The sequence below is a fragment of the Ictalurus furcatus genome, chromosome 14 (genome assembly GCF_023375685.1).
Source record: "Ictalurus furcatus strain D&B chromosome 14, Billie_1.0, whole genome shotgun sequence".
NCBI classification, from domain to species: Eukaryota; Metazoa; Chordata; class Actinopteri; order Siluriformes; family Ictaluridae; genus Ictalurus; species Ictalurus furcatus.
Genome location: NC_071268.1, coordinates 11,743,494 through 11,760,966, shown reverse-complemented (window position 1 = coordinate 11,760,966; position 17,473 = coordinate 11,743,494). Strand labels below are relative to the sequence as shown.

The following is a 17,473-nucleotide window of genomic DNA, read 5'->3' as shown; positions in this document are numbered from 1 at the left end:
CAGGAAGCTATACTTTATGCTAGTGTTTAAACCCCCAAAGCCTCGTATAATGGAGGCCATCAAATAGGTCTTCCTGATGTACATTGCAGCTCAGAAACAGCAGTGCCTACATCCCAGTTTTGTTTCCAGCATTAAGTAGAAGTGTTTTCAGTGTATGTCAATATTGAAACACTCATTCCTACAAATTCCAACCTCTCCTAGTTTAAATTCCTGACTCTTCATGTCAAGTGCAAAAACATGTCTCGTTTCCAAACTTTTTTTGTGTTTTGCCAGACGTCTGGGCCTGCTTCAGTTTGATCTAGCCTCTTGTTTAGTTATTTAGTCCTGCTGCATATCCATTCCTCAGGTACTGTTTGAGCTTTAACCGGTAGGTTGCTGAGAAGAAATGACAAGAATACTCACATTTCACCAGAGCAAATGATACTGGCCATATTCTGTCAAAATAAGATGGTAAAAAGATTCAGAAGGCAGTGGGAGCTTACATGTCGTTTCGTTATTCTGGATCTGGGCAAATAGGAGCCAAGAATGAAAAAAGCACCTGCTATAATTTGCAGCCAATATACTGCAGTCTACTAAAATCCTGTAATTCTACTAAGCATGTGTAAATGTTCAGTCCAGTCAGATCCCTACTATGAAACGTGTCTGTTCCGTTGCTGTGTGTGTGAACTATACTGTAAATGGCTTTCAACACATTGAACGAATGCTTCATCATAATTTTCATGCTTCACTGTGAAAGTAACCAGTATCATTAGCTTAAAAAAAAAAAGAAGCTTATTCATGCACATTCATATGATTTGTTTACTTCCTCGTCCTGGATTTCACAGATAATTTTAATTTGCTTCAATATAGTATATAAAATATATTGCTGTCACAGTAATACCTACAGTATTTAATCCATACTACTAGTTATTTGCTCATTTAAACTGTTTTTAAAATCTGTTGTCTTTGATCAGTACTGTATTATACTGTGTAATAAATAAACAAGTTATGTGAAGACACGTGTGTCTGTGTCCACGCAGTTCCACTCGAAGTTGACATTGAAATAGGTTCTCCTTTTTTGAATTACAAAAAATACTCAGATTTTATTGCTGAAAAATGTATAAACTGGAGCTAATAACAAGGATATTGTAAAAACAGGCACCTATTGCGCATAAAAAAGTTTCCCACTTTAAAAGCAGCACAGAACAAACCGTACTGTAAGCCGCTGGTGTGTGTGTAGAACCTCCAACATACTCTGACCGTTAAAACTGGACATAGACTGTCTAATCAACGTTACTTACTTTTATAACAAACAAATTCTGCAGCATCATTAAAAAAAAGACACATCAACAATTTACATTGAAATGATGCAAGGTTCCTGAACATGTCATTTGACAAACTTCTGCCTCACATCTATATAAAAAAGTAGTCACATTGTTAAGAAGAAACCCTTGAACAAACATTCTTAAATGTTAACCATGACACGTAATATCATATGTAAGAATAATATCAGTGCGGTATGTTCTGAATTAATGCTTGTAAAGGAATAAGGTAGTCTACATACGATGGCTTTGTAACAGGAACAGGACCTCCGTTATGCTCTATAGAAACCTTGTTATCGGTACAGGTGGCTAGCCCAGACATGCTCTATGCTGTGTAGCTCAGATAGAAGCACTGCACAAGATCAGAGGATTTTTTGCATATAAGCTTGCTTTCTGTGGAGCTCATTTACAACTATATGGTTGTATAAATGCTGCACTGAAATCACTTTCTTGTTGGACTGTGCATTTGTCCTGGAGCTTATTTATCAGAGGTTGTTGGCCTGGATGATCTGCTGCAGAATGCTGTCCACGTCTCCTGTGTCATAGCTGATTCCCTGCATATCCAAATTGGGCAGGATGGAAGAGAGGAGAGACACGACGTTCCTACGGATAGAGCGTAATCGATCCAGTGCAATGCTGCAGAGAGAAACACAGGTGAATTCCTTTCTTTAGGTAAAATAAATGGCTTGCTTTTTATTTACAGAATGTTAATATACAGTCATGTGAAACAAATACACCCCATGGAAATTGTTGGCTTTTTAAAAAAACAACAAACTTTTTTTATACATATTTGGACATCTTTGAAACAGTGCTTTTTAATATAGTTGATATCCTTGAAGAAAACCACAAGGAAAATTAGCTATTTCAATCATTTATTCAACAGAAATAACAATAGATTTTATCTTCTGTGGAAAAAGTAAGTACACCCGTGGCCTTAGTATTCCTCCTTTTAGTAGAAATAACTTCTTGTAGGCGTTTTGCATAACTGTCCACCAGGCTTGCTGGAATTTTTTTTTTCAGACAGATGGCCTCACATTATCTTCAAGCACTCTTTGATATGATTCAGAATTCATAGTTGAATCAGTGAATGCAAGCTGTACAGTCCCTGAGGCAGCAAAGCAACCGCAAACCATAACATTTCCACCACCACCATGATTTAAGTGATTTTTTTGCATCAGTCGGTCTGCTCTTGGGCTGAAATTACTGGGACAGCCAGTCCTGGACAAATTGGCACTCGTTTGAAATCTTTTGTAGATCATTTTCCTTACAGTGGAATGATGTATTTCAAATAATTTGGAGATCTTTTTAAATCCTTTGCCAGACTCATAGGCATCCACAATCTTTTTTCTGAAGGCCTTACAGAACTCTTTAGCTCTTGGCATGAGGACACCACACACCTCAATAAAGGGAAAACCAGACACTAGATATGAGAGGGGTATAAATATGACAGGTTCCACCTACACTCCCTAAGCAGGTTCTAATCACTGTCACCCAATCTTGAACACCTGATTCAAATATTATGGGTTTGAAGGGGTGATAAATATAGGGGTGCACTTACATTTTCTATGTGACTGATCTGTTTCTTGTTCATTTAAATTGTGAAAATTACTACAAAATCTCAGTTTTGTGTCATTTGATAAAGTGTATCAACTTCATTAATAGGTACTGGATCAAATGTTTGCTTGTCCAAATATGTCAAAAAAGCCAACAGTTTCTGTGGGGTGTACTTAGTTTTTCAAATGACTGTATGTGTACACAAACACACCTATCGTAAATGTTGGAGGGTGTATTGGTGCTTTGTTCTCTCCTGTCCCGTGTCTCTCTCTCTGCTTGTCTTGCTTTGCTCTGGAGTTCATCATTTTCCTTCTTCACTTTACTCAGCTCTGTACATAGAGCTTGGTTTTGACTTTGCAATTTAGCCAATGTCTTACTCCAGTGCAGGTCGTCTGCAGGGGTTACTGGTGCTTCCTGCTGTCCGGCAGGACTGACGTTCCTCTTTAAAAGAGTTTGCTGATCTGGCTGAGATCCTGATTTCTGAAGGTAGACAGAAAAAAATGTTTGTTTTTTTTATGCATGAACAAATTAGTTCTGTGGTCTGAAATGTATGTTACTGTGCTGCTGGAGGTGGACCAGCGCAGTGTTTTTAAACCAACTTCAGGTCGAAATTACGAACTTGAATCCCCTCTTTGCACAGCTGCAAGGCTAAACGGTATTTGACGTCATGCAAAGCCCAAAAATAATTTTTGTAGATTTGTTTTGAATGTTAATTATTTCTATAAGTAGGCTAATTCACCCCACTACTAACCAAATAAGGAACTGACTGTATTATTTTGTTGAACAAATAAGAACAAACCAACTATGATCTCAACACTGTCCTAAAGTGATTACACATGTGGGTGAACCCCCACAAAAGCCAACGGCTTTTATATATATCTTATGCTATTTTATGTCATATTTTATGTCATATTTATGTTTCTGCCAGACAAAGACACAGAAGTAAATGTACTGTACAAACTGCTTAAGGTTCATCGCTTGTTTGCTACCAAAATCTGCTCCTTCTAGTCCCCTCCTCACTTTTGTTGAGCAAGTGGTCACTGAAACGGGGGATATAAGTGCATTCCATTCTCACCTTGGATGCCAAAGACGCTGTTGCCACAGTTTCTACACCTGAGTCTGTGCTCCCATCCTGTGCAGTCCCTGCTGACCCTGATACCTCCCCGTCTGATAATGGATTCATTTGAACAACCGCTTCTCGTAGGCCGAGTATCCTCCTGAGGCGTTTGGCTTCCCGCTCCAGTTGGTCCAGTCTGCTAGTGAGCACAGACCTGTCTGGACTTTCCAGCCGGAGCAAAGGGCGGGACTGCCTGTTGGTACGGCTAAGAGGAGGAACCACCACGGTCTGAGCGGGTGGCAGAGGGTGAGACCACGCCATGGAGGGATGAGGTGCGATGGGGTGAGGCCAGCCTGGGGGGCTAATGGTAAGTTTTGGCTGGTCTTTAGTCTGTGGGCCTTGTGCCACTTGCTGCTCTGAAGGACTCGGGTTAGCAGCGCTCTCTGTGTCAGGAGACACTGCAATACTTTTACCCTCTTCCATAGCATTGCTCATGGTCTGGTCCTTATTGCTGTTTGTCTCCAACACTTCCAGAGTTTTTTCCATCACCTGTTCCTCTGACTCTGTTGCAGTAGTTGATATCTCTTTTTCAGAGTCAGTGCGTTTTGGTGATTTGCTGTCGATTTCATTGTTCGTCCATGTCGCTTTTCTTTTGTTGCTAGAGATGAAAAAGTTAAAATGATGAAGAATTCATAATGGATACATTTTGTGAATAATCATGTCCTTTAGGAAAATCTATCTATATATATAGTACATATTCGTTCTTCACATATTTGCGTTAAAGGAATACTCCGGCATTTTTCCACTTGATCTCCATTTACTGCGTATGTAGTGCATGTGCGACTACCATTCACAAGAATTTGGACACATGTCTCTGTACTGAAAGCGCCATCAGATATGTGTTTTGCATAAAATGTAAAATAGAACAAAGTTAACAATTGCCTTAGAACTTGGAGTAAACAGGTTTTGTGTAAATAGGTTTTGTGTTCCTTTTAGAGATGTAACGGTATGAACATTTCATATCATGGTTATCATGACCAAAACTATCATGGTTATCAGTATTATCACGGTATTGTTAAATTGTGCTGAAAATGTACAAAAAGTACTGATACACACACTGAAATCATTTAAACAGGACCTGATGCCCCCTTTTGAAGCGACTTTCTACTGTAAAGTTCTACAGGCAGGGTTACCATCTTCTATTAAGCTTCCCTCAGCATTTTTATAAAATCTAAAATACGACCACACTTCGGATTTGGCCCTCTTAGAAGGTTGGGAAATCTCCCGAGTGCTGTCACTGCCTTCCGCCATGTTTTCACGATCAAAAAACAAAGACGTTGCATGGTGCGCCTGGGTCAGACTCATACTGGGTGTGCGTGGACAGCGTTTACCGCGAATTTTACATATCAGGATAATCGCGCATGGTTTTAATGCGACGCTGTAATACTAACCGTCGGGGAGTTTTATCATGAAACCGGTAACCGTTTCATCCCTAGTTCCTTTCCCAAGTAAAGCAAAGCGTCCGAAATTTTGTTTGTCACATACACTCCAATATGAATGAATACGGATTAGTTTTTGGTGGAAAAAAGCCTGGAACATTCCTTTAAGTATTATTGTATATGGTCATATCAGTGATGTGAACTGTAGCTGTAAACTGGTGATAGAGTATTGAGATGCAGGTGTCAGACCGATGGGAATGTGAGGATGGTGTGGATTCGTCGGCTTTGCTCTCAGTCTCTGCCTCTATGGTAATAACAGTTTCATCCGGTGTGGTTTTTGAGGTGGGCTCAGATGCCTCTTTGCAGTCAGGAAGGGCTGGGCCTTTATCACTCTTAAAGATACACACACATGCACACACAGGAGTATGAGTTAAAATAAATATTAACTCTGAGAGCACACTGAAAAAGTTTCACAAGCTTGTCTAATTTTAATCTGTACAAGAGGAAATGAGTGACCAGCATGACTTAAACAAAAGGTCAAAAAAGAAACAAACAAAAAAAACCAACCCAATGCCACAGCTGAATGCTTCTGTTAATACCTCTATGCAGATGCACACACACATACACATGTTTCACTTTGTATGTTGCCATATGCAGTACTGTGAAAAAGTCTTAGGCACCCTATTTGTTTTTAGTACAACCTTTGTTATAGCTTTTTTATTTTTTATTTTATGACTTCTTCATTATCGAGTCAGTACAAAAAACATTTTAGATTCCCAAACATTAGTTTTCCAACACAAAATTTAAAAAAAAGAAAAGAAAAATGTTTGTATGTCAGTAAAGAAAGCAGCATATTAAGTGGTAAGAGACACTTTTCAGACAAAAAAACACAATGAAGGCTGCTGGATTTTGCTGCAAAAATAAAAAGCAAGTGCGACAGTCAAAGTCTCCAGAAGAACCGTGACTGGTTCTGAAAGATGCTCAGTAAAACTTACAGCTCATTACCTTATACAACTGCACTAATTCTACCTGAGACTACTTTTATTTTTTTATTTTTTGTCACATCAAACATTGTCTTTGTTTCATTTATTACTGTTTACTGCTCTTTACTGTATTTTTTTTTTTTTTTTTTAATGTAGAAACATTTAATTTCATTATTGTGAAGGCATCTTTGCTCTACAGCATTTCTTTGCATGTGCCTAAAACTTTTGCGCAGTACTGTATGTGGCACTCTAAGAAAACCTGCTGGACGTCACTGGGATTGATTTTTCACAAACAGCCCAAAAAACACCCAGGAACTCCCAGAGATTTCCTGCCTATAACAGAATTTGACACCTCTTAATTAAGAAAGCATAAATTCATTTCACCAAAACCAAGATTTTGTTTTTCCACTTTTTTCAAGCAAAGATCATGCTGGGTAACAACCTGTTTAACCTTTGTTAATCTGCCTAAAGATGTCTAAAACCTTGCTAGCTAAGTGTGATTTCCTCACACAGTGAATACCACACTTTAATCAATTTGTTGGATCGTTACCAGCCACCGCAATACTAATTAATTCATTTCTGTATCAAATATACATTTACATGCAACTTTCTCTCTTTTCACTGTTGGTGATGGACAGATTTTCAAATGCTAAAACTTTACTAGTGTTTGAGATTGCTGGCTCAAATTTAGCCTATTACCCGAAGACACTTAAAAATGCAAAAGTATCTTGAACATTTCAGTTCCGGAAAGCCTATAGCTTTTACAACTTCATATAGTTGAATAATGTCACAATCGAGCCATGTGAGGGGTTTTCCCAGCCCGCCACACACATGCAAACTGGGTCCTAAAGGACACAAAATCATTGTTTGTCTTTATGGAAGCAATGTGTTTCTGTTTTTGATGCAATACTGATGTCTAGATATGAGTTGATACGTAATGCATGTATAACTCTACATGTTTTGCTGTTCTGACAAATATAATACGAGAACTAAAAACGTGGCTCACTGTGGAGTGTGACAGCATGATATTTGGCTATAAACAAATTTTATATATGCAAATTTGACTATATAAGTAACCTGGAGTCTCACCTGCTTTTAGCTAACTGAGCTACATCATCTGATTGTTTTCCTCCTAACCCCATGCAAACACACACTCACACACATCTATACATATATGTTGTGGTTACTGTCACCCAGCTCTCACACTGTATATTTACTTGTATTTCCCCTTTTCAAGATGTTCATAGAGTGTGTAGTTCCTCTACAGACAGACTGAAAGCAAAAGCACGATTGTAGAGTTAAAGCTGTGTGCAAGTGTAGGTTAGTCTTCATTTTACTATTGTAAAGCAATCGTGTAGAGATTTACATAGACATTTTCCGTTGAACACTGGATCTGTAACACTCCACCTGTATAACACCACTCCTAGACATTCACCAGTGATTAATGATTCAGTTTTATTTTCTTCAAAATCTAACTATACAACCTGACACGCACTGTGTAATTCTACACCTTCTAATCCTATAACACCTTCTTATACCACTGCCGAATGCTTGGATCTGATTTGTCAGCAGGTGTGTGTTATTTTTTTTGTACAACAGCACAGTTCGGACACTTCCGTCTATAACATGATTCGACAGGTTAATATTCATGCACTCGTTCTAATATGTTTTTGTTTCTATGGTAACAGCTCATTCACAGGGACTTGTATATCGGATGCTCCGCATAATCTAAGACTAATAATAAATGGATAAAAAAAAAAACCTTGTTGTTTAACAAAGTGAAACATATGATAATTGATGTGATGATGTGTTTGTTAGGAGACATTTGTTTAACATTTATAGAAGGAGTCTTGGTTGTAAGCACTTTGTAACAGTCACGGTGCTTTGCAAAGTTTCCCAGCACTGGAAAGTCTTCAGGACGGAGGAGATTACACTCCTCAGAATGTGTGACGTGTCATTCGTTTATAAATAAAGCACTGTAATTGTAGGCAAATCACTGTGGTATAGGCAGGATAACACACTACAGACTGTGCTGTTATACAAAAATAGCGCCCTTTGGGAGCATTAATAACATTTCTAATTTTCAATCAGTTAATTTGACTTCCAGTATGCCGACACAGTCCCTGAATCATCTGAAGAAGTGGGTGGGGCATGTTGGTTTGGGGGCATTTCCAGTTAGCATGTTTGATGAATCAGGACTTCTTGAATAGTGTAGCCACTTTTGGGCCTTTTTCTGTTGGCTAGTAGACAATCAAAATTATTCAACCCCCATTGCAAATCAATTTTATTGTCAAAATTTAGACTTTCAGCTGTTTGCAATGAACAAATCAAACAAAAGCAATTGAACTAGGTCAGCACAATGAATGCTTCAAGCGGTTTCCCCAAATTCAACTGAAAATGCAACTTACAATGACTTCTCGTTTCAGAATTATTCACCCCCTTCATGGCAAGCATCTTTAGTACTTAGTAGAGTACTCTTTTACTGTTATGACCTGCTGCACACGGGATGCATAGCTTCTGGTAGCGTTCCTGAGGAATCTTAGCCCATTCCTCATGAGCATTGGCCTCCAGTTCAGTAATATTTGTGGGTTTGGGTGCTGCAACCGTCTTCTTCAAATCCCACCAGAGATTTTCTATGGGGTTCAAATCAGGTGACTGTGATGGCCCTGTAGAATCTTCCAGGACAACTTCTGCAACCGCCTTGGTGGTATTTGAGGTATGCTTGGGATCACTGTCCTGTTGGAAGGTCCAATGACGCCCGAGCTTCAGCTTCCTCACAGATGGCATGACGTTTTCTCTTAGGATTTCCTGATACTTCAATGAATCCATCTTGCCTTCCACACACTGCAGGTTTAGAGTGCCAGAGGATGCAAAGCAGCCCCAGAGCATCACCGAACCACCACCATGCTTGACTGTGGACAGAGTGTCCCTTCTTCAATCTTTTCCCTCCAGACATACCGCTGATCTATCATGCTGAAAAGTTCCAGGTTTGTTTCATCGCTCCACAGAAAAGAATCACAAAACTTCTGTGGCTTATTTATATGATTTTGAGCCGACTTTTCTTGTGCTTTTGTGTCAGTAGTGGTGTACATCTTGGAGTTCTGGCATGGAAACCTTCTGCGTTTAGTACGTGCCTTACTGTGCTCACTGGAACCTCAGTGCCTGTTGCCACCAAGTCTTGCTGCAGGTCTTTTGCAGTCACTCGAGGGTTTTTCACAACCTGCGGTCTCAGAAATTTGATTGCAGCCGTTGATAGCTTCCTCTTTCTGCCCCCTCCAGGCAGAAAAAGGAATGGGTAGTTCAGGTATTTCATGTGTTCTAGCTGAAGCACACCTGGTACAACTAATGAAGCCCTTGATTAGTTGTTTTGCCTATTTGTGCTGTTGTGAGGGATTCTATTCAAGGGGCTGAATAATTTTGAAGTCATTGAAAGTTGACTTTTCAGTTGAATTTGGGGAAACCACTTGAAGCATTCGCTGTGTTGAACTATGTCAATTGCTTTTGTTTGATTTGTTCATTTCAATATAATATATATATATATATATATATATATATATATATATATATATATATATATATATATATATACACACACACACACACACACACACATTATATTATATTATATGAAAGAGAGTGAGATTTGTGTGCATGTTTTATTGTTTTATATTCTTTTGGTATTAAAGTTTTGACCTTGTGAAGACATTTGATAGGTCCCCATAAGGAAAAACATTTTTTGTTCCCTCCCCTGATTTTCTCTCATAAGTTTGGTCACCTACCATTTCCCACCAACCAGCCAGCTCTCCCTTATCACATGACAACTACCAAGCAGGGAGGGAGAAGACTAAAATATGAAGCCAACCAACAGCATCTTTTCAAACTGCTGCTCATGCTGCGTCACAGGATAGCATAACACACTTGGAGGAAAGCACATTCTGTCCTTTTCCACATACATGACCGCACAGACACACAACTGGCTTTTGTCACTGTGTGAAAGTGAGTACGGTCAATTTTGTTCCCTTGGCTCCTGGCCACAGATGGCTGTGGCATCTTCGTGATTCGTGTGTGTGATCTCCCAGTGATAAGGTGAATGTTTGTTTTTCCATTGCGCGTTACTGAGGTTAGTGTTCGATTTAGGCATAGCATTAATTAACTCCTGTAATCATGTCAACAGAGGGTAGGCATGAGGATATTAAGACGTGTGTATGTCTGTGTATAGTTTACTCACATCCACAGATTTTCCTCTTCGTTTGCCCCAAACGTCCCTATAAATACAAACAGAACACACCTTATTAAAACTACATGACAGTTTAAATACATAGTTGGACATTTTTCGGTCTGAGTGTGCTAATAATCAGTTTTCACGAGTGCATATTAATTATTTTATGGTTAAAACATGTAACAAAGCACTGCCATAAAGGGACAAGGCAGCTAGAGTTAGTCAAGCTATATTGACTTGCTGATCATGCATTCTTGCAGATCTGTGACAGACTTGTGAGCTCATGAAGACTGCTTTATACATTTTAAATGTATAAAATGACATGTGGTTTGTTTTACACTGTTTTCACAGTTGAGTGCAGGATGTGGTCTAACAGTAACCAACCATGCCACACTCTGACCAGGGCTTACTTCTTAGTCTCTCTGTTTCTCTCTCTCTCTCTCTCTCTCTCTCTCTCTCTCTCTCTCACTCTCACACTCACACACACTCTGTATCACACTCTCTCACACAGAGAAACACATGCACTTTGGCTCTTGTGAAGTCATTACTGTTTTTTGTGTGTTTTCTCATAGCTAGGTGTCAGCTCGTCCTCCGGCTCCTCGGGTTCCTCAGGCACTAAACAGCTCCTTCGAGAGAACAACGCAAAAGCAACACACTCCATTCAGCTGCTTGTGATATGCAAAGGCAGAAAATGCATATACATTTTGGAAGCCAAGTATGTTAGGGTCTAAATATAACTAGTGCTTTAGGTAAAGAGAATTAAAAGCAAACTTTATAAAGCATGTAAAGAGTACCTCTGCTCTTTCATGCAATTACCCAGTCTGTTAATCATGTTAATCAGCAGCACAATGCATAAAATCATGCAGATACAGGTCAAACTCACCAAACGTGGACAATTGGTGATGTTTTCCAAGAAGAAGAAGCTTTCATTTGTCACATATACATTACAGCACAGTAAAATTCTTTTTACGCATATCCCAGCTTGTTAGAAAGTCAGGGTCAACCAAGATACAGTGCCCCAGAGCAGCTAGGGTTAAGGGCCTTACTCAGGGACCCAACAGTGGCAGTGCGGCGGCTTGAACCTCCAACCTTATGGTCAATGACCGAGAGCCTTAACCGTTGAGCCACCTCTGCCCTCATCCCATCCGATTCTGTGTTGGGTTACTTTTCTCTTATCACCATGGTTTAAAAAGAGCGGTTATTTGAGTTACTGTAGCATTCCTGTCAGCTTAATCCAGTCTGACCATTCTCCTCTGATCTCTCTCGCCAACAAAGCATTCCTGCCTGTAGAACTGCTGCTCCCTGGATTTTTTTTTTTGCACCTTTCTGTGTAAAATATAGAGACCGTTGTGTATGTGAAAATCCCAGGAAATCAGCAGTTTCTGAAATATTCAAACCAGCCCGTCTGACACTAACAACCATGCCATGGTCAAAGTCACTGAGATCACATTTTTCCAATTGTGATGTTTGATGTGAACACTAACTGAAGCTCTTGACCCATATCCACATGATTTTATGCATTGCACTACTGCCACATGATTTGCTGATAATTGCATGAATGGGTTGAGGAAACGTTGTTCCTATTAAAATGGCCAGTAAGTCTTAAGCTATGTTATGATATTAATGTATTGTTACTGTGTGTATGTAGTGGTCTGACTGTGGGTTTGAGTGGTTGATCAGGATTGTGCAGGAATTCAGAGTTAGTGCTGACCTCAGGCGGCCGATAGGGTGCTGGCTGCAGGTGAAGTGCTCAGGTATGTTGTTTTTGAACAGGTGAGTGGGAATGCCCCTCCACTTCATACAGTCCTCACACTGAATCCATGACACATCCCTGAGAAAGAGAAAGTATGCACAAGTGTGCTGCTTTTCAGTCTAAACAGTGTTTGTGGTTATCTGCCTTTCAGCAGAATTCAGCTTCAGCCCTAGAGCTGTGATCAAGATTTATGGTTTCCTCAAGTTTATGTTTTTTTGTGATTGTTGCAGCCAAACTGCTTTGTTGTGCTTTTTTTTTTTTTGCGGAGAAGTACTTGAATTAAACAAAAATGTTTTGCAGAGTATTTCGCAGTGATGTTTGTTGGTAAGTGTTCGACGCATGTGAATCAAAAAGGGCTTTGGATGAATGTGCGTTGTAATGACGTCACATGAGTCATCTTGGCAAAAATCTGCAGCAATTTTGAAAAATTGCATGCGCCTCCAAATTAGAGCTGCAACAACTAATCGATTATGAAAATTGTTGTCAACTAATCTCATTATCGATTAGTTGGTCTGCATGCGGCACGGGGTACGTTTACTCACTACGTTTCTTCTGTTCCCGAAAACACGCTTCGGGGAGTAAATACTAAAGTTGTGTCCCAAATAATGTACTATACACTTACACCATGCACTGCGTACTTTACCGTCTAGTGTATGAATTTTAGAAAGGTAATATCGTCTCAAAAGGAACACGAGCATTTTTTTTACTAACTGGAAATATAAGCTGTTTCCCAGTCAGTGGCGCATGACGTCATACGCACGTAATGTGACACCACAAGCTTTAGCAGATACCCAGAGTCACCAACACTGACTTTCTTCAGTTTACTGTTTGTCCGCATTACCTTTTATTCCCAACATGACCTCAGTCACCATCAGACGGAGGCGTAACTGTCAAGTGACTGAGGAAGAAAGTGTGTGAGCTTTAAGGCATTGGAGCGTTTTATATTAAACACTGCAGACAAGATCAAGCTTTACAAAGCGGAGTTTGTGTAGCACGGACACACGACAGTGATGCACGAGCACAAACTTATGTTTATATCCAAAATGCTCCACTGTGTGTAAGGGCTTGGGGAAACTGGTGCGAGTTGCTTAAAAGGTTTAGTTTAATTTAAGTTTGTCATTATATGTTGTATTTGCACGCTTGCAGTGTAAATTCTGTCATTTATTATAACGAAAGTGATCTGTTAGTAACGAGGCCTCGCTGCTCCTCACTCACGGTGTAGTCGCGGTGATAAACAGTGGGAGATCTGTAATGTCCAGTTAAAACACTATGATCACAAGTAAAATAATATGTCTAAAGGCAGCGAGTAACAGAAACAACAAGGTTTTTTATTATTAATTTAGGGCTGTAGTTTAATTCAGTGCTTTTTGTGCATCCATAAAAATAATGAATAAATACTATTATATAAACGAATAATTATGCATTATTTTTTTATGGATGCACAAAAAGCTCTGTACTAAACTGCAGTCCTAAATGAATAATATATATTCTGGTGTGTGTGTGTGTGTGTGTGTGTTGGGTTCTTTTCAGTCTTATTGGATAAACAGTTGTGTAAAGTTTTAGTCTGAAGTTTATATTTGTAACACTCAGTTTGTGGATTTTATTTTAAATATACGAAAAAATGGTATTGAAAGTTTGCCCCACGTCCGATTAATCGTTAAAACAACAACAACAAAAAATGGCCAATTAATTGATTATGAAAATAATCGTTAATTGTAGCCCTACTCCAAATATTGCGCCGTTTCCTTGATTTGATTTGGATTTTCCCAGTTTGTCTGTTTGCCTGCATACTGCTGTATTTGTATATTTCCATTTACAGGACACATTCAATTGACATCACTTAGTATTAGTCATATTTTCATTCAAAGATTTGACAGCACAGACTGTTTTCTATGGATTTAAATAAACTTAGCATAATTGTGATAAACAATCATGATGAACATTTTTACTTGTTAGAAAACCCTGTCCAACCGAAACCAGACAGAGCTGTTCCTGCACCTCAGGTGGACTGATCACTGATTTGTTACCAGATAAGCTGAGAAGAAATGAGCTCATTTTCTCCATGTTAGGGCAAAAAACATAGACAAATATCATCACATGCTTCAGCGAGTGCTGTAAAACCTGCTGCTGTCTCTGAGTTTTTTACTGATAAGGTTCCTGCTCTTTCTTCCGGTTTCGAGTCTCAACTCAACTGCAGACCTGACTGTTTCCGTCTCTTTATCACTACAAACCAGCTCAAGAGCTGCCGTTTTCTCTTTGTGTGTATGTGTGTGTACAGGTTTCTGTGTGTGTATGTGTGAACAAGAGAGAGAGCGAGCGAGAGAGAGAGCATGAACAATTTGTGTAGACGTGTAAGCTATGTGGTTTAACAGAAAAATTAGCTACTTTTCTTAACTAAACAAGACTCACCATCTCTGTTTCCTAACCAACCAAAGTAGATGTCTATTATTTCATGTTATATGTACCTATTTTACAATTTTTTTTTGTTTCCTTTTCAGGATCATCATTATCATGTCTTGTTTTGCATCTGCTGTATAGTACTTGCATGAATGGTGTTATATTTTAGGACTTCCTGGGCACTGGGTCTGATCACTCCAGCACATGCCTTTCGTCGGACTATAATATGGCAGACAGAACAGCTTACACTATTTCCTCTTCTTCTTTTTCCTCTTCCTCTTCCTCCTCCTCCTCCTCACTCTCATCATTTTCCTCAGTAGTCCCTTCAATGCTTTTTCTCTCCAGAGCACGGAATGCTCTTTCTTTGGCTTTCTTTTCCTTTTTCTCACGCCAGTAATCGTTGAGCTTAATGCCGAGGGCGGCCAGAGTGAGCCTGAGGGAAAAACAACAGCGTGATGAAGGGCTTCAGACTATGCCAAAGGTATTCAGTAGTGACATCAGGGCCTGTAGGTGTATTTTTAGCAGCAGAATTCCTGTATAGCAGGATTTCAGGATTGTCAGTGTCAGGTGTATTTAGTAAAGACAGAGACAGTGATATAGTGAGAATTTTTTTTACCTGTACTCTTTGGTGTACTCAAAGTCCTGCTTGTTGTGAGCTGGTTTCAGAAAGTTACACTCGATTACTCCGATAACACCCACTCCTGACCTCAGACCAGATGACTGTCAGAGGAAAAGGATTCGAGTTCAAATATTTTATTAGTCAGGTAGTTATACAGGAGAAAAAAAACAACACACTGACTAAAAAGACACACAAAAGCTTTTCAGCAAGAAAGAGTGAATCAAATTTCTGTGTATGGTTTTAATATAATTATATTCAGTACCTTGATCTGGCAGCCAACTTTCTCATAAGACTTGATCAGCCTGTTGTTATGGTACATCATGATGCCGTAATGATCTTTGTTTTTATGGTTAAAGCCAAAGGTAATCTTCACTCGTTCATTCTGGTGTAGACATGGTTAAGGAAAATGCAAAATTCAAATTCATCTGCCATGGCTCATCTAACCTGCAAAACATCTTGGCCAGTTGTATCAATTGTTCCTTTCGATGGCCAGGTATATAAGTGTGCACGCTCTCATTGAGTGGAAAGTACGGCTCCATGCCTCTCTCTTTGTTTATTCAGAGCGATGCAAATCAATCATGCTTTACCTTTTAGGTCTTGTTTGTATATATACAGCACTTTCCTCCACATGTGCTCAATTTACAATGACCCCTGTGTGGATCCTGCATTTATTTGGCAAATCAATTGTGCATGTCTAAATGGCAATATCCGCAACAGAGCTGTGTCTCAAACGGCGTGTATTCTAGACGGTTTTTGAGTGTTATCTATAAAATGCTTTGTGTTTGAGTTTTAAACACTTCTTCTGTAGATTTATATCTGTTTTGCATACCAATTGTCTGGATCTTTTAGATCAATACATTTGTAAGGTCACGATTGTAAGGTCTTTGTCTTCAATTTGGGATGTAGCTCATGGCAAACCATCACAACTACGGTGAAAAGTTTTAAAGAGAAACTATCAGAGTTCCTCTGTGTGTTTCACATCTCCATGCTGCTGGACAGTGGCGAATATGTGTCCCAGCACATAGTGTTTATGAAGGGCCTCCACATTTACATACTCCAAATGAAAAGCCTCTAAAAGGATACGATGAATTGTGGTTTGTAAACGTCATTTTCAATCATAGACAGACTCTTTGCCACTAGTTTGGTCTGAACTTTCTTCTGTCTGAGGATGATCTGAATCCTGGGTTTCAGATACAGAATGCTGAGATATGCCTGAGAGAAAAAAGGATGAGAGAGAAACAGACACTTTTTTTTTTTTTTTTAACTTTTGTGTCTGTTAACCTATTCCTGTCTCATTTCTTCATGTCAACTGTTTTCAATCGCTCTCAATTTCATCTCCCCTTCACTCACTCTGAGAGAGTAATCCATCTCTGGGACGATATGGTCAGTTCTGTGAGGTCCAAAGTAACGCCGCTTCCCTTTCCCCTCCATCTCCTCAGATCGGATCTCTGGTAGGCGGATGTCCTCCTCATCGACTTCAAAGTCAAATTCGGGCTTCCCATCTTTGTTCCTATCAGTGACAGCACTAAATAAGCCTTCTCATACTGTAATAACAAATATCCCTATCTCAAAACTCAGGAGTTGACTGAACATGCTACATAATAACAGACAGTGTATTGGCGAGGGCCCTGCAGCTACAAACAGTACATCTGTACACAGGTTTTTCCCTACAGTTCGTTAGAAAAACAAACCATGGCTGCACTGTTAACATGAAACCACAGTGTACTGTCCATGGAAATATTCAAATCATTTTAATGAATGACATGAGATAAACAAGATTCCTGACTGTAATAACTAGTGCTTGCAGGGTGCTCTAAGAATAGTGTCATAATATTTCTTAAACGAAATAATAGATATGAAAAAAGAAAGAAAGAAATGTATAATAGTGATTTCTAGAAAAATTAATAAATGGCTTATTCAGTATTGCATTTAAAACTTTTAATACATTTCAGCAGTTGGTCATTTTTCAATGACAAATAAAGATGGAAGAATGAAAAGAAGAAAAGTATGAATTTATATTGGTTTTAAGTTTTCCGAAAATCTGAAAATGTTGATACTGAAACTGAAAAATGACTATAATCTAGAAAATAATTACTAAATATAATTTAAAAACAAACATTTCATGCATTATTTCATTAACATATATATACA

At 39.0% G+C, this 17,473-nt stretch overlaps 1 protein-coding gene across 4 annotated transcripts in view; it reads right to left on the bottom strand.

The window, feature by feature from the left end:
* Positions 1-1,266: 1,266 nt before the first annotated feature.
* zgc:152774 (uncharacterized protein LOC553526 homolog) overlaps positions 1,267-17,473 on the bottom strand; it is a 26,320-nt gene continuing 10,113 nt past the window's right edge. For 2 of the 4 annotated variants that reach the window (XM_053641073.1, XM_053641074.1), the window contains 12 exons: positions 16,673-16,832; positions 16,406-16,534; positions 15,585-15,704; positions 15,320-15,423; positions 14,951-15,136; positions 12,265-12,384; positions 11,102-11,179; positions 10,563-10,599; positions 5,601-5,743; positions 3,931-4,570; positions 3,067-3,335; positions 1,267-1,937 (listed from right to left, as the gene is read on the bottom strand). In XM_053641073.1, the coding sequence (XP_053497048.1) occupies positions 1,787-1,937; positions 3,067-3,335; positions 3,931-4,570; positions 5,601-5,743; positions 10,563-10,599; positions 11,102-11,179; positions 12,265-12,384; positions 14,951-15,136; positions 15,320-15,423; positions 15,585-15,704; positions 16,406-16,534; positions 16,673-16,832 (2,137 nt within the window). In that variant the 3' untranslated portion in view covers positions 1,267-1,786. The remainder of the gene's footprint in view (positions 1,938-3,066; positions 3,336-3,930; positions 4,571-5,600; positions 5,744-10,562; positions 10,600-11,101; positions 11,180-12,264; positions 12,385-14,950; positions 15,137-15,319; positions 15,424-15,584; positions 15,705-16,405; positions 16,535-16,672; positions 16,833-17,473) is intronic. The other 2 variants (XM_053641075.1, XM_053641076.1) reach the window with 2 other exon arrangements.